The 23,941-nt window shown below is 44.2% G+C and overlaps 2 protein-coding genes across 2 annotated transcripts in view; both read right to left on the bottom strand.

The window, feature by feature from the left end:
• Positions 1 to 2,587, bottom strand: part of LOC102972889 (butyrophilin-like protein 10) — a 38,244-nt gene extending 35,657 nt beyond the window's left edge. Inside the window, exons 1-3 of the mRNA XM_042981173.1 lie at positions 2,442 to 2,587; positions 1,706 to 1,729; positions 723 to 885 (exon numbers count right to left, since the gene is read on the bottom strand). The gene's annotated coding sequence lies outside the window, so the exon portion shown is untranslated. The remainder of the gene's footprint in view (positions 1 to 722; positions 886 to 1,705; positions 1,730 to 2,441) is intronic.
• A 703-nt stretch (positions 2,588 to 3,290) lies between these two features.
• Positions 3,291 to 7,002, bottom strand: BTNL10 (butyrophilin like 10). The gene is made up of 4 exons (XM_015540225.2): positions 6,795 to 7,002; positions 5,151 to 5,279; positions 4,512 to 4,865; positions 3,291 to 4,002 (listed from the first exon to the last, which is right to left on the bottom strand). The coding sequence occupies exons 2-4, from the start codon at positions 5,242 to 5,244 to the stop codon at positions 3,644 to 3,646; spliced, it is 807 nt and encodes a 268-aa protein (XP_015395711.2). The 5' UTR covers positions 5,245 to 5,279; positions 6,795 to 7,002; the 3' UTR covers positions 3,291 to 3,643.
• Positions 7,003 to 23,941: the final 16,939 nt, after the last annotated feature.

The following is a 23,941-nucleotide window of genomic DNA, read 5'->3' as shown; positions in this document are numbered from 1 at the left end:
TCAGATGGGATCAGGGCCTACCCTAGTGACTTCCTTTTACCTGAACCACCTCTGTAAAGACCCCATCTCCAAATATAGCCCCATTCTGAGGCCCTGGGGGTTGGAGCTTCAACATGTGAACTGGAGGGGACATGATTCAGCCCATAATATACTGCCAGTATTTTACAGGGAAGGAAAATGAAGGTAATAGGGGATTATTCAGAAAGGTTTAGCCTTGTATGTGATCTAGCTGGGACTTAGAATGGATACATCTCCCCCAAATCGGTGACAGGCTGGAGCAGAGAGATCATGGGTCTTGCTGGAGGAGGGTTCCCACCCTGTCCTGTCCCTCACCCTGAGGAGGCCCCAAGGCCTCTGGGGGCTGCCGTTCTGAACAGATGGTCAGGGGGTTGGGGTCGTGTGTCCAGAGGCAGAGGAATGGCCTCAGGGGTGCCGAGAAGGACAGTCCAGAGAACGCGTAGACGAAGGATCCATTGCCCATGCTGTAGAAGGAGATTCTGCCTGCATCACAGTCCAGGAAAACGCCCACACGATGCAGGGGCTCTGAAGGGTGCAGGTGAACTCTTGGGAAGCCAAGCGCCCAGAGCCCCTTCTTGTACAGCTCCAGGGCCCAGAGTCCGTGCTGGGGGGACTTGGGGATCCTTCCCTTCCGATCCAAGCTCTCCAGACACACGCCCAGGTTCTAGGTCTTCCTGTGCCCCACCTGGACCTCCCAGTAATACCTCCCAGCTGAGAACTGCTCCAGGCCCAGCACACAGGGGTCCCGGTCGAATCTGCTGGGGGCGTTGGGCAGCTCTTGTTCAAAGAACAGCCGCCTCACAGTCTTCCTGTCTTCAGAGAGAGCGAGCTTGGGGCTTGCAGTGTTGGGGTCCAGGGATGGGCTCACTGCGGGAAGAGGAGAGGATCAGATTTAGGGGTTAGGGTCCCCACCTATGCTCCTGCATGGAGGTGGAACCATGCCTCCTTGGGAGTCCCTGTGCGTCCCCATTCTCTGTCCAGGACCCTGTGCACACAGGCCATCCCAGAGCAGCGGAGGTGGCTCCCTGTGTGTCACCATTCTCTGTCCAGGACCCTGTGCACACACCCCACACTTCCCACTGAGACAGTGTCCTGGCTCTGCACTCTCTGTGTTAACAGTGTCCCCCACAGTGACTGTGCCTCAGAAGATCTGGCTCTCTTGCTGCCCAGGCTCTGCAGCCCGTCTGTCCCTCAGGTAGTAAACAGGAGCTAAGGTCTCTCAGGGCAGCTAAACTTGGTGTTTACAGCCATGGAACCAGCATTTAGCACAGCATTTCTGCACTCTGCAATAGAATGGATCACACATGTGTGCACACACGTGCACATACACATGAGCCCATGTGCATACACATGAGTGTATGTGCACACATACACACAAACACACACATGCACATATATGTACAACATGCAAACACAGCACCCATATGCACATGCACATACACACAGAAACACAAGTGCATGTGCATACAAGGCACACATGAACACACATGCACATATGCACATACTTGTACACACTGCACACACACACATGAAAACACGTGCACATATGTGCATAACATGCACACACACATGAGCACATAAATGTACAACATGCACACGTAACACCCACACATACATGCACTCACACATGCACCCATAAACACACATGCAGGGAGCAGACCCTTCCAGCCCCCAGCATGGTCCTCACCATAGATGATGTCCTCTGGCCAGCCTGAAATGAAACAGAAAGATGTGAAACTGTAGGGTTCACTGACCAGATGGGGCGAAAGCTCATGTTCTGTGAAGCTAAGTCAAAACAGGATGTAATGAGCTCTCGCAGGGACCCTGTAAAGGAAGAGCAAATATCCCTTCTTCAGTGCCCAAAAAACAATCCAGGTCACTGTATTCCTAGGGAAACGTTTTGTGGGGCGTAGCCTGATGGCCCAGCCTTCCCATGTCTGTCATAAAGACACATCTCTGACCTGTTCCCCAGATCGGGGCCTGACAGCTATGAGCAAGGACACAGGAGGCAGGGAGGAGAGCAGACAGGCGAGTGGAATGATCCATACTGATGATGATCCCCGCGCTCACAACAAGATCCTCTCAGGTGACAGGCTTGCTGCTGTATTTGTTGCTTGAGCATTTTCAGGATGTTGTCATCACCCTCGACTGATAGACTTTCCCAGGTTCAAGCTCACATCTGTCTCCACAGCAGAGACCCGCCAGCCTTCCCCAAGTCACCCAGTGAAGAGCAGCCAAGCACCTCTTAGTGATGGAGGATCTCACTGGGCATATGGTAGGTGGGCAGTCCCTGAGCTGGGGCCTGGGCAGGTCTCTCCCATTCCTCCTGTGCTTGAGGGTGCACGAAGGAGAGCCTTCATGCAGGGCTCTACACAAGTGCTCTGGCTGGAAGGGGCACGTCTGTCCCACTGGGGCCTGCTTACCTTGGGGCAGCTGTTCCTCTTCTCTGTTCAGTCTCTCTTCTTCCAGCTGCACCCTATTCCTGTCCCTCTGACGTTTCCAGAAAAGACAGGTGGCTCCTGCCACAAGACAGCTGCTACAAGCCCCACCACAATGAGGATCACAGGCACCACTGCCCTCCATGCCATTGATGGGAAACTTTTGGGCACCTGAGCTAAAAGAGAGTTTGGGGAGGCAAGAATACCAGGGTAAGAGAGCACCTGTGTTCTTAGGGCACACAAGCCACAGGGTTAATGACTCAGGGGGCAGGTGCTTGTGAACTAACCTAACATGACCTGAAAACATGTGTGTGCCTTTGCACAGACAGACATGGACAGACACACAGGAGAGAGATGGTAGACAAATGGCAAAAGGTTAAATACTGAGTGGGTCTGCATTCTGTGTATCATTCCTGCAAATTTTCTGAAACTTGAGGTTGTTTAGAAGGAAAATTTTATACAGAGTGAAACTTGGAAGCCCCCAGGTGTCCTTCAGAATGTGAATGCATAAACAGGCTGTGGTTCATCCAGACAAGGGAATACTGTTTACTGCTAATACGAAAGGAGCTATCCGTGCAGCCACTGTGGAGAAGATGATGGACATCCCCCCCCGCAAAATAAAAATAGAACTACCACATCAATCCACTTCTGGGTATTAAGCCAAAGAAAACAAAAATATTAACTGAGAAAGATAATGCACCCCTACATTTATTGCAGTGTTATTTACAATAGTCAAGATACGGAAACAGCACAAGTGTTTACCTATGGATGAAAGGATAAAGAAAAATATATATATATTTGTACAAAGGGATGCTATTCAGCTATAAACAAGAAGGAAATCCAGGCATTTTCTACAATATGGATGCACCTGAGGGCACTTTGCTAAGTGAGGTTCGACAGGGAAAAATGTGTAGGATCTCATGGATAAGTTAAATCTAAAATGAAACAAAACACCATCCAAACCTCCAGAAAACCAGAAAGCCTAGTCATAGACGGAGAGAACAGATTGGTGGTTTCCAGAGGTGAGAGATCGGGAAGCTAATGGGTGAAGAGGGTCAAAGGTGCAAACTTTCAGTTATAAAATAAGTCCCAGGGAGGTGACATACAGCATGGAAACTATAGTTAACTACTGTGTTGTATAGCTGGAAGCTGACAGACTAGATCTCACAAGGTCTCATCACAAGGAACTATGCGGAGTATTGGATATTAACTACTGATTGTCTGGGGTGCTCAGAGATCTTGAGGTCGAATGGAGCAGAACACTCACCAGGTAGGTGGCTCTTGGTCTCCATCCTCTCCTGGAGGAGGGGGTTGGAGATAGAGCAAGAGATGTTCCCCACGCCCCTGTCCCAGACAGTCACATTGGACACCACCGCAAAGAGGCCCGTCGGTAACACTGTGAGGTTGGTCGTGGAAGGTAGGGTCTGTCCCCTGAAGTCTCTCCACTCCACCCGGGGCTCTGGGTACCAGCCCTCCGAGGTGCACTCTGCCCTGATACCTTCATCCCGGCCAGCTCGCACTTGGATTCTGGGCTCAGAGCCCAGCCCTGTGGGAAGAGACAGGCTTTGCAGCCTCTGCAACCATTACCATATCTGACAGAAAAGCACAGATCCTGAAAATTTCCAGCAGGTATCAGGATTTTTCAGACTACTTGCTCTGTGTAATATTTATATGCCATATATGCTACCCTCTTCTGAGAAACCACAGAACGAAACAGAAAAGGCCCAGGAAGATCAAATACCTTTCCTGTATTGCAAAATCGGTGTCTTTTCCTCTCTGTGTCTCTTTCTGCCTCTGTCCTCCCATCCCTACCTCTGCTACCCCTCTCTCCGGGACAGTGGGGGTAACTTTGAAAAGGAGCCAGGTGTCCTGAATGTACCTGTCCTTGTGAAACACATTAGTGCATGCTGTGGGATGCTCCCAGGCTGCCACAAACACATTAGCGCCCGCTGTGGGAAGCGCCCAGGCTTGGGTCATAATGGGACGATCTGCAGCTGGGGGAAAAGGTCTCAGGCAGACCAGGAGAAGGTCAGGGGCCCCAGCAGCAACCCTCACCTGCCACTCTCAGCCACAGGGTGGCGTCTGCAGACCCTGTGCTGTCTTTGAACTTGCAGTGGAAGGTCCCGTTATCGAATGCGGTGACGTTGTGTATGGTCAGCACAGCTTGGTCCTTGGCCAGGCCAGCCGTCCAGAAGGTCGTCCTGCCCTTATACTGCCACATCTGCTCTTCAGGCATGTCCCTGCCTTTCTTGCTCAGGTGCACGGCTGGGGACAGCTCCTCCCTGTACCACCTCACCTCCATGTCCTCCGCACTGATATTGAGGGACAGATGGCATTGCAGCTTCGCACTTTTCCCCACCATAGCCAGGACCGGTTGGCCGGGACCAGAGACAGAGAAATCGGTTTTCCCTTATGAGGTCATAGCAGAAAGCATGGGTTAGGCCAGATTAGAGGAAACCACGGGCCATCCACCCCACCGGGCACAAGGTCCCCCCCCAAACTGTGCCCAGTGTCTCCCCCTGCCCACGCCCAGGGGACACCCACCCACACACAGGTTCCCCACCACCACCCCATGCTGGTGCCCAGGGTCCTTAGGGAAGGACTGCTTGGATCAAGTTCAGCCCTCTACTGTGTTCCTGTCCATGCATGGGGTTCCCTCCTAACATGGGGAAGGGACATGGGGAGCTCTCCTACCCTTTGCAGAGAGGCTGTAGGACAGAAGCTGCAGGAGGAGGAAGATGATGGAGCAGCTGGGTGGAAAGATGTCTCGACCTTGTGTGTTTGCCATGGCTGCTGGAGACAGAGAGGCCTGAGCCCCAGACACTGGAGACAGGGCAGGACTGAGTTAATTTCTGTCTCTCTTGGTTTCTGTCTCTGTCTCTCTGTATTTCTCTGTTTCTCTCTGTACCTGTCTGTCTCTGTCTCTGTCTCTGTCTCTGACTCTCTTTCTGTCTCTGTCTCTCTCAGTTTCTGTCTCTGTCTTTCTCCTTCTGTTTCTATCTTTGTCTCTCTCTCTCTCTCTCTGTCTCTATCTCTGTCTCTCTGTTTCTATCTCTCTCTGTCTCTGTCTCTATTTCTGTCTTTGTCTCTGTCTGTCTCTGTCTGTGTGTCTCTTTGTCCATCTCTGTCTTTCCCTGTCTCTGTCTCTGTCTCTCTGTTTCTGTATCTGTCTCTCTCTGTATCTCAGCCTCTCTTGGTTTCTATGTCTCTCTCCAACTATGTCTGTCTCTCTCTTTCCTTTTTTTTCTGTCTCTGTCACTCTCTGTCTCTGTCTCCCTTTGTTTCTCTCTGTTTCTGTTTCTGTCTCTGTCTCTGTCTCTCTCTGTTCCTGTCTCTGTCTCTATCTCTGTATGTCACTGTCTCTCTTGGTTTCTATCTCTGTCTCTCTCTGTTTCTGTTTCTGTCTCTGTCTCTGTCTCTGTTTCTGTCTCTGTCTCTCTCTGTTCCAGTCTGTCTGTCTGCTTCTGTTAGTCTTGGTTTCTGTCTTTGTGTTTCTCAGCTTCTCTCCCTGTCTCTCCCTGTTTCTCTCTCTGTCCCTGTCTGTCTCTGTCTCTGTCTCTTTCTCTCTACTACTCTATCTCTCTCTGTCTCTCTTTCTTGTTCTCTCTCTCTCTCTCTCTCTGTCTTGGTGGGGGATGAGTCAACACTGGGAGGCTAACAGAAGTGAAGGAAACATGGCTGGGGGAGAGAAAGGTCCCTTTTCACTATCTTGGCCCCTCTTACTCCTGCACAAGTTGCTTACCCTAGAGACAGAGACACAACAGTGGCCACCTGCTCTTGTGTCCATCTACTTGTGGATGGCCTTTCTCTTGTGGTCATGTGTCTGCAAAACACCATGGACACATCCTCCTGTGAACGGGCTCTGTCTCCTCACCTGTTTGTGTAGGAGCCTTGCCCGACCTCTGGCTGTGCTCTGTCATGGAACATGAGCACGCTGGGAGAGAAAAGCCACCCCCTAGTCGGGTGACTCCAAGGCCAGAAGTACCTCTGTCGACCCCCTTACAGCCCAAGGAAACTTGCAGTTGGAGGAAGGAGCACTCGAGCCAGAGGGCTCCTAGACAGACATGGCCTGAGGCCAGCATGCTCCAAAGATTTATATTTATGAACTCAGCTTTGAGAACAAGTGTTCTGAACCACATGTGCTGGTCTGGGCGATTCTGCCCAGCACCTCCTCATGCAGGACTGGCATGAGAAGGTATGTTGGCACTTGCCCTCATTCTCTTCCATGCTTGTCTTCCTTTGGTGAAAGCCTCTGGGGTCTCCCTGTCACTCAAGAATAGGGGAGGGGTGGAGAACACAGACATGTGGATGAGTGCCCTTAAAATAGAAAGTACTCACCTTTCCAAGTAGTAGGGCTGGAGGGCTTCCCAGAGAGATTCTGTGGCCTTGAGGGGATCGCTTGACTTCTCCACAAGTTCCAGGAAAGGTGTAGAACAAGTCTTCCAGACGTGATAGGAGAGAACAGCGGCTGAGCTCCCCAGCTTCTGTAGAATCCTAGGACTTTCTGGAAAAAATGATCAACTGTGCCTTTCTGGAAGGTGCAACAAAAAAATAAACAAACCAAGGGCTTCTTAAAGGGTGTGTTTGACAGAACTGAACACACTAAGTGTTGGGGAGCAAGGCCCTGGTAGCAGGAGATAAGGGGAGAGAGAAAGACCCAGCAAGGAACCCCTGGGGTGAGGATGGCTGTCTGGGCTGGTGCCAGGAGCCCCTAGGTGGAGACCTGGCTCTTGAGTGCGTGGATCCAGGCCAAGGGCAGAGGCTGGGAGACTCAGATAAAGTTTCTGCATTATCAAACACCTCCAGTCCTGGACAGGCTGGGCCTGGTCCCTTTGGGAAAGTTTCTCATGTTCAGGTTGAAGTTGGTCAAATTCTAGCATTCGCCCCCCACCCCAGACTCCTGTGCAGGAATTCAGGCCACCTCCTCCTCCATGTCTGGGGCCATGACAGTCTTTCCTCATTGGGGACCTGACTTGGGCTGGGCTCAGAACACTTGGCCCCATTACCCCTTGTGTGATTAAGACACTGGCCTGAACTCTACCTGTTCTTCCCTCCTGTTGACCCAAAAGTCTGCACATTTTCTGGGAGAGTTTTGGAGGGAAAAAAACAGTTAGGGAAAGTTTGTGTCCCTCCTGGAGGTGGGATATTTGGTTGAATTCAGCAGATTTTTATGGACTGAGTTTTGTGTCCCCTTCCCAAATCCGTGCTCACACAGGGGCTGATGCTGCCAACCCACACCGTCCTCTGTGTTCCTATAAGGAGAGCGAACTATTTGGTAATCAAGTTGCTCCCCTGTTCTATATAAATACGAAGAGTTATGCTGCCACTAATTTTCATCTCCCCATGCATTGCTTTAAGCGGATAATGACATCATCTAAAACCCAGGTTGGGTATACTTCTGAGTCAGGATGGAGGACTGGGGATGTGACATTAGAGGAAGCACCTAAGGGGTTTGGCAGCCGTGATGGAATGGATCCTGAAGGTGGGCGCACCTGGACAAGTGGTCCTTGGTGAGCATGCACATGGTCCGCAGCCTTTTACCTGAGTGGGAAGAGCTCCTGGAGATGGCACCAAGGCCCTCAGGGGCAGTGATAAACCCCAGATGGGGACGGGTTCCCTGAGTCAAGGTGGAAGGAAGGACACAGGGGGCCCCAGACTGTAGAGTCCCATTGCCATGGCATGTCCAGGACAGGTACATGCAGACAGACAGAGAGCAGATTGATGGTTTTCAGGCAGTGGGGATGAGGGGGAAATATAACCACAAAGCAGTTCAGGGTTTGTTCTGGCACGAAACCCAGGTGGTGGCCGTATAAGCCTGTGTCAGTGTGCTGCATGTCACTGGATCGTTCACTTCAATGTGGTTGACTTTGTGTTATGGGAATGTCACCGCAACTGGAAAAAAAGAAAAAAACAAATGGAAAACACATAAGGTAGAAGGGAAATCTCCAAGTTGCAGGCTCCCGGGCGCCCCCTGCAGGGATGCGTGTGCAGTCCAGCACTCTGCTCCAAGGATGCGCCAGGACCCAGTGAGCTTGCGTGGTCCACGCGCACCTGCACCTGCCTTGAGCCTGGCTCCCTGCAGTGTCTGTCCTACAGAGGGCAGAGGCCCTAGGAGAGCTGAAGGGCCCCTCCCCGTCCCCCCCACCACCCCGCGCCCACCTGTCCCTGCCACACGCCAGCCTCTTGCTTCCTGCCCTGGGCTGTGTTCACAGTGTCTTTTTGGGTCCTCCCAGCATTTAAGCTGGTGTGTGCCCTCCCCCCACCCCATCACGGGTATTTGGCTCAGCTCTCCAAGTCCACTGGGACTTTATGGCTTGGCTGCAGGCACCACCTGGGCCACCCCCTTGCAGGATCCACCCCCTCCTCTGGCTCCCTGGCCTCCAGTCCTACAATGGGAGGGTTCCTTCTGCACATTAGGTCCTTTGTCACGTGATCTCCGAGAGGTCCTTGCGTCTCCTGCACTGACCTCAGTGAACGAGAGGACAATGCCTCCACCAGGAAGATCCTCGGGGACTCCTCCAGGGAAAGAAGCAGCTGGGGGTTGGGGGGGCGCGGTGCAGGTGCCATGTGGTTGGGGCAGGGAGGAAAGGTGAGATGTCCTCAGAGAAATACTGCGGTATCAATGCAATGAAGCGCTTGGGTCATCCAGTTCCTGGTGGTAGTTCTTATCAACATACCTCTGCATGGGTCCTTTGTGTCCCCGGGAAGGCAAGTGCTTGGTTCATGCAGTGCCCGGTGGTAGTTCTTTCCCACAACCCTCAGCCTGGGGCCTTTGTGGTCCTGGGTAGGCAAGGGCTTGGGTCATCCAGTGCCTGGTGGTTGTCCTTACCCACACACTTCTGTGTGGGGTCTTTGTGGCCCTGGGAAGGCAAGGGCTTGGGTCATCCAGTGCCTGGTGGTGGTTCTTACCCACAACCCTCTGTGTGGGCCTTTGTGGTCCTGGGAAGGCTCTCATGAGTATAAGGAGGAAACTCTCCCTTACCTCCTATGGAGCTGGGGTGGGGTGGGGGGGGGGTGGAGAGGGGCGGTTAATGTCTGGCTTCCCTCCCCTTCCCTCGCCTTCCTCCTCCTCCTGGTGCTCACCTCTCCGACCTCCCCTCCCCCTCCTCCTCTTCATTTCCCAATCCTCCTCTCCTTACTCCTCCACCTCCCCACCTCTACTCCCCTCCCTGTCCTCCTCCCTCATTCTCTACCCTCCCCTCCTCCTCCTCTTCTCCCCTCCCTCACGTCTACTCCCCTCTCATTCCTCCCCTCCCCTCCTACTCTCCATACTCCTTCTCCTCCCTTCCCTTCCTCCATCTCTTCATTCTACTCCCCCTCTTTCTCCCTATTCTCCCCTCCCCCTCTTCCCTCACTTCCCCCTCCTACCTTCCCTGTCCTCATCTGCTTCTTCTCTCTTCTCCCTTCACCTCCTCTCTTTCCTTTTTTTTTTGATATGAAATTTATTGTCATATTGGTTTCCATACAACACCCAGTGCTCATCCCAACAGGTGCCCTCCTCAATATCCATCACCCACCCTCCCCTCACTCCCACCCTCCATCAACCCTCATTTTGTTCTCAGTTTTTAAGAGTCTCTTATGTTTTGGCTCCCTTCCTATCTAATTTTTTTTTCCTTCCCCTCCCCCATGGTCTTATGTTAAGTTTCTCAGGATCCACATAACAGTGAAAATATATGGTATCTTTTTCTCTGTATGACTGCTTTCATTTAGCATAATATTCTCCAGTTCGATCCACGTTGCTACAAAAGGCCATATTTCATTTTCTCATTGCCATGTAGTGTTCCATTGTGTATATAAACCACAATTTCTTTATCCATTCATCAGTTGATGGACATTGAAGCTCTTTCCATAATTTGGTTATTGTTGAAAATGCTGCTATAAACATTGGGGTACAAGTGCCCCTATGTGTCAGCACTTCTGTATCCCTTGGGTGAATTCCTAGCAGTGCTACTGCTGGGTCATAGGGTAGATCCGTTTTTAATTTTTGGACAAACACCCACACTGTTTTCCAGAGCAGCTCGACCAGTTTGCATTCCCACCAAAAATGCAGGAGGGTTCCCATTTCTCCACATCTTTGTCAGGATGTATAGTCTCCTGATTTTGTTCATTTTAACCACTCTGACTGGCATGAGATGATACCTCGGTGTGGTTTTGATTTGTATTTCCCTGATGAGGAGCAACGTTGAGCATCTTTTCATGAGCCTGTTGGCCATCTGAATGTCTTCTTTAGACAAGTGTCTATTCGTGTGTTCTACCCATTTCTTCACTGGATTGTTTTTTGGGTGTGGAGTTTGGTGAGTTCTTTATAGATTTGGATGCTAGCCCTTTGTCCGATATGCAAATATCTTCTGCAAATGTCTTTTGCCATTCCCTCGGTTGCCTTTTAGTTTTGTTGATTGTTTCCTTTGCAGTGCAGAACTTTTAATCTTCATGAGGTCCCAATCATTCATTTTTGCTTTTAATTCCCTCGCCTTTGGGGATGTGTCAATAAGAAAGTGCTGCGGCTGAGGTCAGAGAGGTTTTTTCCTGCTTTCTCCTCTAGGGTTTTGATAGTTTCCTGTCTCACATTCAGATCCTTTATCCATTTTGAGTTTGTTTTTGTGAATAGTGTAAGAAAGCGGTCTAGTTTCATTCTTCTGCATGTTGCTGTCCAGTTCTCCCAGCACCATTTGTTAAAGAGATTGTCTTTTTTCCATTGGATATTCTTTCCTGCTTTGTCAAAGACTAGTTGGCCATACTTATGTGGGTCCAATTCTGGGGTCTCTATTCTATTCCATTGGTCTATGTGTCTGTTTTTGTGCCAATACCATGCTGTCTTGATGATTACAGCTTAGTAGTAGAGGCTCAAGTCTGGGATGTGATGCCTCCTGCTTTGGTCTTCTTCTTCAAAATTACTTTGGCTATTCGGGCTTTTTGTGGTTCCATACAAATTTTAGGATTGCTTGTTCCACTTTAGAGAAGAATGCTGGTGCAATTTTGATTGGGATTGCATTGAATGTGTAGATAGCTTTGGGTAGTATTGACATTTTAACAATATTTATCCTTCCTATCCGTGAGCATGGAATGTTTTTTTCCATTTATTTATATCCTCTTCAATTTCCTTCCTAAACTTTCTATAGTTTTCAGCATACAGAACTTCTACATCTTAGGTTAGGTTTATTCCTACGTATTTTATGATTCTTGTTGCAATTGTGAATAGGATCGGTTTTTTTTTTTTTTTTGGCTTTCTGTTGCTTCCTTGTTAGTGTATGAGAATGCAACTGATTTCTGTACATTGATTTTGTATCCTGTGACTTTGCTGAATTCATGTATCAGTTCTAGAAGACTTTTGGTGGAGTCTATCAGGTTTTCCATGTATAATATCATGTCATCTGCAAAAAGTGAAACCTTGACTTCATCTTTGCCAATTTTCATGCATTTGATTTCCTTTTGTTGTCTGATTGCTGATGCCAGAATTCCCAACACTGTGTTAAACAACAGCGGTGAGAGTGGATATCCTTGTCATGTTCCTGATCTCAGGGAGAAAGCTCTCAGTTTTTCCCCATGGAGGATGATATTAGCTGTGGGCTTTTCATAAATTACTTTTATGATGTTTAAGTATGTTCCTTCTATCCCAACTTTCTTGAGGATTTTTATTAAGAAAGGATGCTGAATTTTGTCAAATGCTTTTTCTGCATCGATTGACAGGATCATATGGTTCTTTTCTTTTGTTTTATTAATGTGATGTATCACATTGATTGATTTGCAAATGTTGAACCAGCCCTGCAGCCCAGGAATGAATCCCACTTGATCATGGTGAATAATTCTTTTTATATGCTGTTGAATTCGATTTGCTAGTATCTTATGGAGAATTTTTGCATCCATATTCATCTCAAAGCAATGCATGCATAACTCTCAAAGAAATTGAATCAGTAATAAAAAATCTCCCAGGACACAAAAATCGAGGGCCAGATGACTTCCTAGTGGAATTACACCAGACATTTAGAGAAGAGTTAATACTATTCGCAAACAGTTCCAAACAAGTAGAAATGGAAGGAAAAGTTCCAAATTCATTCTATGAGGCCAGGATTACCTTGATTCCAAAACCAAAGACCCCACTAAAATCCCTGATGAACCTGGATGCAAACCATCTCAACAAGATACTAGCAGATAGAATCCAACAGTACATTAAAAGAAGTATTCATCACTATAGAGTGGGATTTATCCCTGGGCTGCAAAGGTGATTCAATATTTGGAAATCATTCCATGGGAAACATGACATTAATAAAAGAAAGAGTAAAAGCCATACAGTCCTCTCAGTAGATCCAGAAAAAGCATTTGACAGAACACAGCATCTATTCTTGATAAAAACAGTCAACAAAGTAAGGCTAGAGGGAACATACCTCAACATAATATGGCCATATATGAAAGACCCACGGCTAATATCATCCTCAATTGAGAAAAACAAAGCTAACGAATTGATCAAAACCTATTTCAGCAATATAACTGAACAAGAATTTACACTAATAGTCATAAAATTAATGTTGGGCTTGAAAAAAGCATAGAGGACAACAAAGGATCTATTGCTACAGAGATCAAGGGACCAAGAAATAGTCATGAGGAGCTAAAAATGCTATAAATGAGCCACAAAATAAAATGGGGGAGACCACAGTATGGATTGAAGAGGCAGAGGAGAGAATAGGTGAATTAGTAGATAAAATTATGGGAAAAAAAGGAAACTGAGAAAAAGAAATAAAAAAATTCAGGAGTATGAGGGGAGAATTAGAGAACTAAGTGATGCAATTAAATGGAACAATATCCGTATCATAGGAATTCCAGGGGAGGAAGAGAGAGAGAAAGGGGATGAAGGTGTACTTGAACAAATCATACCTGAGAACTTACCTGATCTGGGGAAGGAAAAGGCATTGAAATCCAAGAGGCACAGAAACTCCCTTCAGACGTAACTTGAATCGATCTTCTGCATGACATATCGTATTGAAACTAGCAAAATACAAGGATAAAGAGAGAATTTTGAAAGCAACCAGGGATAAACAGGCTCTAACTTACAAAGGAAGACCCATAAGACTAGTGGCAGACATATCCACTGAAACTTGGCAGGCCAGAAAGGAATGGCAGAAAACCTTCAATGTGATGAACAGAAAAAATATGCAGCCGAGAATCTTTTATCCAGCAAGTCTGTCATTCAGAATAGAAGGAGAGATAAAGGTTTTCCCAAACAAGCAAAAACTAAAGGAATTCATCAGCGTTAAACCAGCCCTGCAAGAGATCCTAAGGGGGATTCTGTGAGTGAAATGTGGCAAGGACTACAAACTACCAGACACCACTACAAGCATGAAACCTACAGACATCACAATGACTCTAAACCCATATCTTTCAATAATAACACTGAATGTAAATGGACTAAATGCTCCAACCAAAAGACATAGGGTATCACAATGGATAAAAAAACAAAAACACAAACAAACAAAAAAAAACAAGACCCATCTATTTGCTGTCTACAAGAGACTCTTTTACACCTGAGGACACCTTCAGATTGAAAGTGAGGGGATGGAGAACTATCTATCATGCTACTAGAAGCCAAAAGAAAGCTGGAGTGCCATACTTATATCAGACAAACTGGACTTTAAATTAAAGGCTGTAAGAAGAGATGAAGAAGGGCATTATATAATAATTACATGATCTATCCATCAGGAAGAGCCAACAATTATAAATGTCTATGTGCCAAATACGGGACCCCCCAAATATATAAAACAATTAATCACAAACATAAGCAACCTTATTGATAAGAATGTGGTAATTGCAGGGGACTCTAATACCCCACTTACAGTAATGGATAGATCATCTAGACACAGGATCAATAAAGAAACAAGGGCCCTGAATGATACATTGGATCAGATGGCCTTGACAGATATATTTAGAATTCTGCATCCCAAAGCAACAGAATATACTTTCTTCTCAAGTACACATGGAACATTCCTCAAGAGAGATCACATACTGGGTCACAAAACAGCCCTTCATAAGTAAAAAAGAGTTGAGATCATACCATGCACACTTTCAGACAACAATGCTATGAAACTTGAAATCAACCACAGGAAAAAGTCTGGAAAGCCTCCAAAAGCATGGAGGTTAAAGAACACCCTCTAAAGAATTAATGGGTCAACCAGGCAATTAGAGAAGAAATTTAAAAAAATATATGGAAACAAATGAAAATGAAAATACAACAATCCAAATGCTTTGGGAAGCAGCGAAGGCAGTCCTGAGAGGAGAATACATTGCAATGCAGGCCTATCTCAAGAAAGAAGAAAAATCCCAAATACAAAATCTAACAGCACACCTAAAGGAAATAGAAGCAGAACAACAAAAACACGCCAAGCCCAGCAGAAGAAGAGAAATAATAAAGATCAGAGCAGGAATAAACAATATAGAATCTAAAAAAAACTGTAGAGCATATCAATGAAACAAAGAGTTTGTTTTTTGAAAAAAGTGAACAAAATTGATAAACCTCTAGCCAGGCTTCTCAAAAAGAAAAGTGAGAGGACCCAAATAGATAAAAGCATTGAATGAAAATGGAATTATTACAACCAATCCTTCAGAAATACAAGCAATTATCAGGGAATACTATGAAGAATTATATGGCAACAAACTTGACAACCTGGAAGAAATGGACAAATTCCTAAACACCCTCACACTTTCAAAACTCAAACAGGAAGAAATAGAAAATTGAACAGACCCATAACCAATGAAGAAATTGAATCAGTTATCAAAAATCTCCCAACAAAGAAGAGTCCAGGACCAGATGGCTTCCCAGAGGAATTCTACCAGACATTTAAAGCAGAGATAATACCTATCCTTCTCAAGCTATTCCAAAAAATAGAAAGGGAGGGAAAACATCCAGACTCATTCTATAAAGCCAGCATTACTTTGATTCCTAAACCATACAGAGACCCAGCAAAAAAGAGAACTACAGGCCAATATCCCTGATGAATATGGAGGCAAAAATTCTCAATAAGATACTAGCAAATCGAATTCAACAGTATATAAAAAGAATTATTCACCATGATCAAGTGGGATTCATTCCTGGGCTGCAGGGCTGGTTCAACATTTGCAAATCAATCAATGTGATACATCACATTAATAAAAGAAAAGATGAGAACCATATGATCCTGTCAATCGATGCAGAAAAAGCATTTGACAAAATTCAGCATCCTTTCTTAATAAAAACCCTCAAGAAAGTAAGGATAGAAGGAACATACTTAAACATCATAAAAGTCATTTATGAAAAGCCCACAGCTAATACCATCCTCCATGGGGAAAAACTGAGAGCTTTCTCCCTGAGATCTGGAACACGACAGGGATGTTCACTCTCACCGCTGTTGTTTAACATAGTGTTGGAAGTTCTAGCATCAACAGACAACAAAAGGAAATCAAATGCATGAAAATTGACAACGATGAAGTTAAGCTTTCACTTTTTGCAGATGACATGATATTATACATGGAAAACCTGATAGACTCCACCAAAAGTCTGCTAGAACTGATATGTGAATTCAGCAAAGTCGAAGGATACAAAATCAATGTACAGAAATCAGTTGCATTCTTATACACTAATAATGAAGCAAGAGAAAGACAAATCAAGAAACTGATCCCATTCACAATTGCACCAGGAAGCATAAAATACGTAGGAATAAACCTAACCAAAGATGTAAAAGATCTGTATGCTGAAAACTATAGAAAGCTTAGGAAGGAAACTGAAGAAGATAGAAAGAAATGGTGAAGGAAAGAAAAAATGGTTAGAGAGGGAGGGAGCCAAAACATAAGAGACTCCTACAAACTGAGAACAAACTGAGGGTTTGTGGGGGTAAGAGGGACGGGTGGGTGGGTGATGAGCATTGAGGAGGGCACCTGTTGGGATGAGCACTGGGTGTTGTATGGAAATCAATTTGACAATAAATTTCATTAAAAAAAAATAAAAAGAAGAAAAATTCTACCTATTAAACGATAAAAAAGGCAAGATTTCATTTTTTTCATTGTGAAGTAGTATTCCTGTGTGTGTGTGTATGCATATATATATATATATATATATATATATATATATATATATATTATATATATGTATGTATATGTATATATATATCACATCTCTTTATCCACTATTCAGTCGATGGGCATACGGGCTCTTTCTACAGTTTGGCTGTTGTTGATGCGCTGTTATAAACATTGGGGGTACATGTGCCCCTTTGAATCAGCATTTTTGTGTCTTTTGGACAAGTTCCTAGTAGAGCCATTTGCTGGGTCATAGGGTTGTTCTATTTTTAATTTTTTCATGAACCTCCATATTGTTTTCCAGAGTGGCTGCACCAGTTTGCATTTCCATCAACTGTACAAGAGGGTTCCCTTTCTCCACATCCTCACCAATATCTGTTGTTTCCTGAGTTGTTCATTTTAACCATTCTGACTAGTATGAGGTGGTATCTCATTGTGGTTTTGATTTGTATCTCCCCAATGATGAGTAATGTTAGCCATCTGAATGTCTTTGGAAAAGTGTCTATTCATGTCCTTTGCCCATATCGTCACTTGATTGTTTTTTTTTTGGGTGTTGAGATTGTTAAGTTCTTTATAGATTTTGGATATTAACCCTTTACCTGGTATGTGATTTGTAAATATCTTCTCCCATTTCATTGGTTGCCTAATAGTTTTGTTGAATTGTTTCCTTCACTGTGAAGAAGTTTTTATCTTGATGAGGTCCCAATCGTTTATTTTTGCTTTTGTTTCCCTTGCCTCTAGAGACATGCCAAGTAAGAAGTTGCTGAAGCGTAGGTCAAAGATGTTGATACCTGTTTATCCTCTAGGATTTTGATTATTTTCTGTCTCACATTTAGGACTTTCATCCATTTTGAATTTATTTTTGTGTATGGCATAAGTGTACATTCTTCTGCATGTTGCTGTACAGTTCTGTCAGCACAATTTGCTGAAAAAAAACCTGTCTTTTTTCCATTGGATACTTTTTCCTGCTTTGTCAAAGATTAATTGGCTATATATTTGTGGGTCCATTTCTGAATTCTCTTTTCTATTCCATTGATCTATGTGTCTGTTGTTGTGCCAGTAACCATACTGTCTTCATCATTACAACTTTGTCATACAGCTTAAAGTCTGAAATTGTGATACTTGCAGCTTTGGTTTTCTTTTTCAACATTACTTTGCTATGCAGGGTCTTTTAAAAGACCATAAAAGACCATTTTATGGTCCCATAAAAATTTTAGGATTGTTTCAGATATTTTAGGACTTTAGGATATTTAGGAAATTTTAGGATATTTTACCTCTTTGGTTAGATTTATTCCTAGGTATCTGATGGTTTTTGTGAAATTGTAAGTGGGATTGATTCCTTGATATCTCTCTTTCTGTGTCATTATTGGTGTATTGAAATGCAACCGATTTCTGTACATTGAACTTATATCCTTTGACTTTGCTGAATTCATGTATCAGCTCTAGCAGTTTCTTGGTGAAGACTTTCAGGTTTTGAATGTGAAATATCATGTCATCTGTGAAGAGTGAAAATGTGCCTGCTTTCCTTCTCTGCAGGAGCACTGCTACACCTAGCAGAGTCGACTTCAGTTGATGTTGTAGACTTCTAAAACTTAAGACTTCGAACTCTGCTACTTGTAAAAACTTGTGATAATCAGTCCTTCTCATTTCCCCAGTCGATGATTTTGGGAGAGAGTTTTTCTTATGCAATCACCTGCACACTGTGTTCTCTCTCTCTCTCTGTATGGTTCTGATCAGGGCTCCTTCCCCTCTGCAGCACCTGAAATTCTTTCCTCCCCCAATTCACCTCTGTGCAGCTCCTACTTTCCATGATGTGGCCTCTTTTGTCCCTCCAGTTGTGCAGCTTGTTCTCTCAGTCCTCAGATGGATGTCTTGGGTGTTCAGAAGTATTTGATAATTTTCTGTTTTCAAGGGACAAGGGAAGCATAGGGCCCCTCTAATATTCCACCATCTTAACTTCCCTCTCTTGCAGACAATATTTTTATTTCATCCTTCCATCCAGTATGTATCTATGGTATGAAGTGAGTCTCTTGAAAACAGCATATAGATGGTTCTCATTTTTTTTAATCCATTATACTACCTTCTGTATTTTGATTGGAGCATTCAGACTATTTCCATTTGTAATTACTGATAATTAGGTGCTTATTGCCATTTTGTTAATTGTTGTATGGAATTTTTTTGTGGTTCTTCTTTGTTATTTTCTTCTTTTCCTTTTTTTCCTTGTGATTGATGACTTTCTGTGGTGTTATGTTTGACTTTCTTTCTCTTTATTTTTTGTTATGTCTCTATTATAGGTTTGGGGTTTGGGTTACCACGAGGTTATATAGGGCATCTTCACTATATAGCAGTCTATATTAAGTTGATGGTCACTTAAGTCAAACATTTTGTAAAAGAACTTTTTCTTACACCTCCCTCCAGATTTTGTGTATGTTATCACATTTTATACCTTTTTATTCATCATTTTCTTCTAATTATGATGTTTTATTTTCCACTTAAAGAAGTCCCTTTATACTGTGGAAAAAATATGAAGGAAACACTGTGGAAACAATAGAACTACGCTGGTGGGTGGGGGAATGGGTTAAATAGGTGATGGGGGCTAAGGAGGGCACTTGTGATGAGCACTGGATGTTGTATGTGCATTTTGAATCACTAAATTCTACACCTGAAACTAACATTATACTGTATGTTAACTAACTATAATTTGAATAAAAACTTAAAAAAAATAAAAATGGAAGTATAATCTAGAAATTGCACTACTAGTTATTTACCCAAATAATATAAAAATACTAATTCAAAGGGATACATGCATCCTGATGTTAATAGCAGCATCATCTACCATAACCAAATTATGGAAACAGCCCAAATGTCCGTTGACTGATGAATGGATAAACATGTGATACACACACACACACACACACACACACACACACACACGCACACACACAGAGGAATATTACTCAACCATTAAAAAGAATGGTATCTTGCCATTTGCAATGACATGGATGAAGCTAGAGAGTAGTATGCTAAGTGAAATAAGTCAGAGAAAGACAAATACCATATGCTTTCACTCCCATGTGTAATTTAAGGAAAAAAAACAAGCAAAGGGAGAAAAAGAGAGAGAGAGGTAAACCAGGAAACAGACTCTTAACTATAGAGAACAAACTGATGATTCCCAAAGGTGAGTGTGGGGTTGGGTTAAACAGGTGATGGGGATTAAGGAGGGCACTTGTGATGAGGGTATTGTATGAAAGTGTTGAATCAATATATTGTACACCCAAATCTAATATTACACTCTATGTTAAATAATTGGAATTAACATAAAATCTTTTTAAAAAAAAGGAAGTCTGTGTAACTTTTCTTGGAAGACTGGCTTAGTGGTGATGAACTCCTTTATTTTTGTTTGTCTGGGAAAATTTTTCTCTCTCCTTCAATTCTAACTTTTAAAAAATGTTTTTGTAAGTTTATTTATTTTTGACAGAGAGAGAGTGTGACCATGAGCTAGGGAGGGGCAGAGAGAGAGGGAGACACAGAATCCGAAGCAGGCTCCAGGCTCTGAGCTGTCAGCACAGAGCCTGACGTGGGGCTCAAACTCATAACCACGAGATCATGACCTGGGCTGAAGTTGGACACCCAGCCAACTGAGCCACCCAGGCGCCCCTCTAATTCTTTTAATGTTTATTTAGTTTTTGGGGGGGGGCAGAGAGAGAGGGAGACACAGAATGTGAAGCAGGTTCCAGGATCTAAGCTGTCAGCACAGAGCTCAATGCCGGGCTCAACTCACGAACTGTTGAGATCATGACCTGAGCCAACGTCAGATGCTAAACTGACTGAGCCACCCAACTGTCCCTCTCTCCTTCAATTCTAAATGATAACCTTTCCAAGTAAAATATTCCTCATTATATGTTTTTTTTCCTTTCAACTCTGAATATATTATGCCATTTCTCTCTTGTCTGCAAAGTTCCTAGTAAAAATCAGCTCATGGCCTTATGAGGTTTCCCTTGTATGTAATCTGCTACCTCTCTCCTGCTACTTTTAATAATCTCTTTTTCCTTAACTGTAGACATTATTATTATATTTTGGTGTGAAACTCATTGAGTTCATCTTGTTTGGAACTCTTTGTGATTCCTGAACCTGAATGTTTCCTTACATAGATTAGGGAATTTTACAGCTATTATGTCTTTAAATAATTTTTCTGTCCCTTTATTTCTCTGTCTCTCTTCTCCAGTTGATGCACAATACAAATGTTTGTTCACTTAATGTTGTCCAAGAGTTCCCTTAGCCTATCCTCATTTTTTAAAAATTCTTTTTCATTTTTGTTATTCATCTTGTGTACTTTCCATTACTGTTTCTTCCACATTGTTGACCCATTTTTTGCATCTACTAATCTATTGTTGATTCCCTGGAGTGTATTTTTTATTCCAGTTATTGTATTCTTCAATTCTGTTTGGTTGTTTTTTTAAAATCTTTTATATCTTGTATGAAGCTCTCCGTGAGTTCTCCCACTGTTCTATTCAGTTCACTGAGCATCTTTATAATCATTACATTGTCAACAATGTTCTGGTCTCAAGGCTGCTGAATGCAATAGCATTATGAGAAACCAAAAGGTTTCTAGGCATTTGTTGATGGCTATTTTAACCACTACAGCTCTTGCAGCAACAGCAGCTACAGCAGTTTCCTCCTTAACTATCTCCTTACAGACTGCACACCAAATAAATCAATATATGCAAAACACAACATTGGATTTAGAAAAAACAAGAATTGATCAACAAATTCTTTCCTGACTTCAGGCATTAGAGGTCATTGTTTGCCAGGCTAGGAGAACATCAACAGGCCTTATGGACCTTATCACAATTTATATGTGACTCAGGTTTCGCAACTTACTGCATCACTTCCACTTTACACAATGAGTCCTGGAATCAAATGTATAGACATCCTAATCGGGCATTTGACTCGCCCCTGAATGTCCCCATTGACAATTTAAAAATAGATTGCAAAAGCAATTACAAGAGCCTCAGCAAGAAGGCCAACAGGCCTCATTAACATTCTCAATAACATTTCTAACTGGAAAAACTAAAAAAAACTGGTTCTCCAGGTTCAAACTATACTCCTGGTTTAACACTATTATAATACTGCTAATAATCCTGTGTTTTTTTGTTGCAGTTGTTCAAAATGATGATGTCTATTTGCTCCTCTAACAAGTCACCCAAGGTGTTCTTACCAATACCCAGATGCTCACCACTTCCATGACAACTTCTGGTCCTGCTAATGAAAAACAAAAGGGTTGAGATTTGGAGTTATTTTTACTGAGTGTATTGTAAGCCCTGGGAAAGTGAATGGGGTAATTGCTGAAAGGTCAGCAATGTTCTGGTCTCAAGGCTGTTGAAGGTGATAGTATAAGAAGAGAGACCCATGATCTTCCAGGAGCCAGTGAGGGAACAGACCCACTATAATCACCTGGCAGACCTTGAAACTGCACATCCACCTGTTTCATATATACAACAGATGTATGTGTGGTCTATGTCTGGAAGCTCTTTGTGTTTTCCTCCCATGCTTTGACATGCTTTGATGTTTATTCCTGGAGAACATGAAATAAAGGCTATGTGCCATTTACCTCTGCTGCTGTTTGGTTGCCAGGGGCAGCCTTGCACATCTACTCAGTATAAGTGTCTTAGAACATTTTCTTCAGGGTGTGGTTACAGTGGGGTGTCTGCACCTGATGTAGGGTGGTGGCAGGGTGGTCCCAGGTGCTCTGCACAGGGGGCATTCTGAGGATTGGCTGAAGATAAGGTGGGGCAGATGCAGGCTTCCTGTGCTGCTCCTTGCAGAGGCGACCCTAGAAGGGCAGCAGCAGCTGAACTGGGCATGACTGGTTGTCCTGAGGTGTTCAATGCTGGAGACAACTGGAGCTGAGGCCAGCATGGGCCAGAATGTCCTAGGGTGCTCCTGGTATGGTGGTTGGAACTGAAGCAGGGTGTGGGCTGGAGGTTGCTGAGGTGCTTCATTCAGTCAGTCCCCTGACAGGGCGGCTGGAGCTGACACAGACATGACCCAAGTGGATCTGGATCACTCTTCCCCCTGACATGTTGTAGCAAGCCTTCTGCAGCCTAAGTGGTGTGGGCTTGGAGTGTTCTGGGTGCTTTGTGCACGTGTCACCTTGGCATGACAGTTGGAGATGTACTGAGCACTGATCAGGATTGTCTCCATTGGTGCCATGCGGGCACCACCTTGGTGGGATGGCTGGGACTGGTGTGGGCTAGAGGCTCAGGCCACTGACAGCCCCTGGATCCTGCTTCCATCCATGCCATGAAGGTGGAGGGAGAATGTAAACCATGGTGCTCACCAGCCGCTCCACACAGAGAGAGTTCCAGTAGGTCCCTGCTGTTTGGCAGGACTCAAAGGCTTGCCCTTCTACATTCTAAGGGCTCCTTAAACCATGGGTTTCTTTTCTGTGCCCCAAGACAAACAAGTCTGCTCATGTGCTATCACTCTTCACTGCAGTACACAGTGTCAGGGGTGGGGGTTCTCTTCATTACCATGTCTCTCTCTCATACTCTGTGTTGTCTCTGTATGTTTTGTTGTGAAGAAGCTGTTCAGTTAGCCCTCAGGTCTTCTTCAGGAGGAATTGCTCTATAAGTAGGTGGAGATTTGGTGTCTCCATGCAGGACGTGAATTCAAAGTCTTCCTACATTGCCAACTTGGACTGGACCTCAAACACAAAGACTTTTGAACACCATGTAAGATTCAGGTAGTTTTTAATGGTTGAAACTCTAGGGTTCTCCAGCCAGCACATACTTTGCATGAAATAACATTTTAAGTCTCATATTTACCTAGAGGGTCCAAAGTGAACCCCCTAGAGGATCAAGAAGTGAACATATTTGATGATGGATAAAGGGCCATGCACTGTTTGGTAGGAAAAATGTCAAATTAGTGGCCAGATATCCCCAACCCAATGAGTGTAAAAATAAACATGAGAGGAAGAAATGTGTGTTCAATGTTAAGGGAAACTGATGAAAATCCCAGATGAAAACCGTTTTCAGCTCTCAGAGAGCATTCAGCTTCTAATCAGGTTTTAGCTCCATTGGACATGGCATTATAGGAAAGAACTGAAGGAGGGGGGAAAAGAGCAACATCAGGAGTTAGGGTCCTTCAAGAAAAAAACTTAGATAAGACCTTTTTAAGAATAATAAAAATGGTGTTCTCAGATGATGATCAATATCCACTTTTCATATAATTTAGAATCCCTGGGTTAATAAGAAGAAGAAGACTAAGAAGAAGACATAAGTAAGTGGAGAAACAGAAGGGAACAGTAAGTTGTAGAAAGAAGGTGACTTTTTCACTTAACTTATCATAAATCAGAACAGAATGTGCATGAAAATTTTAACACCCAACCCTGTCATGTGGCGCTGAGATTTCAGGAAACTGTGACTTATAGTGTCACCTCCGAC

The sequence above is a fragment of the Panthera tigris genome, chromosome A1 (assembly GCF_018350195.1).
Source record: "Panthera tigris isolate Pti1 chromosome A1, P.tigris_Pti1_mat1.1, whole genome shotgun sequence".
Lineage (NCBI taxonomy): Eukaryota > Metazoa > Chordata > Mammalia > Carnivora > Felidae > Panthera > Panthera tigris.
The sequence above is the reverse complement of the archived record's forward strand: the minus strand, read 5'-3'. Positions and strand labels throughout refer to the sequence as shown.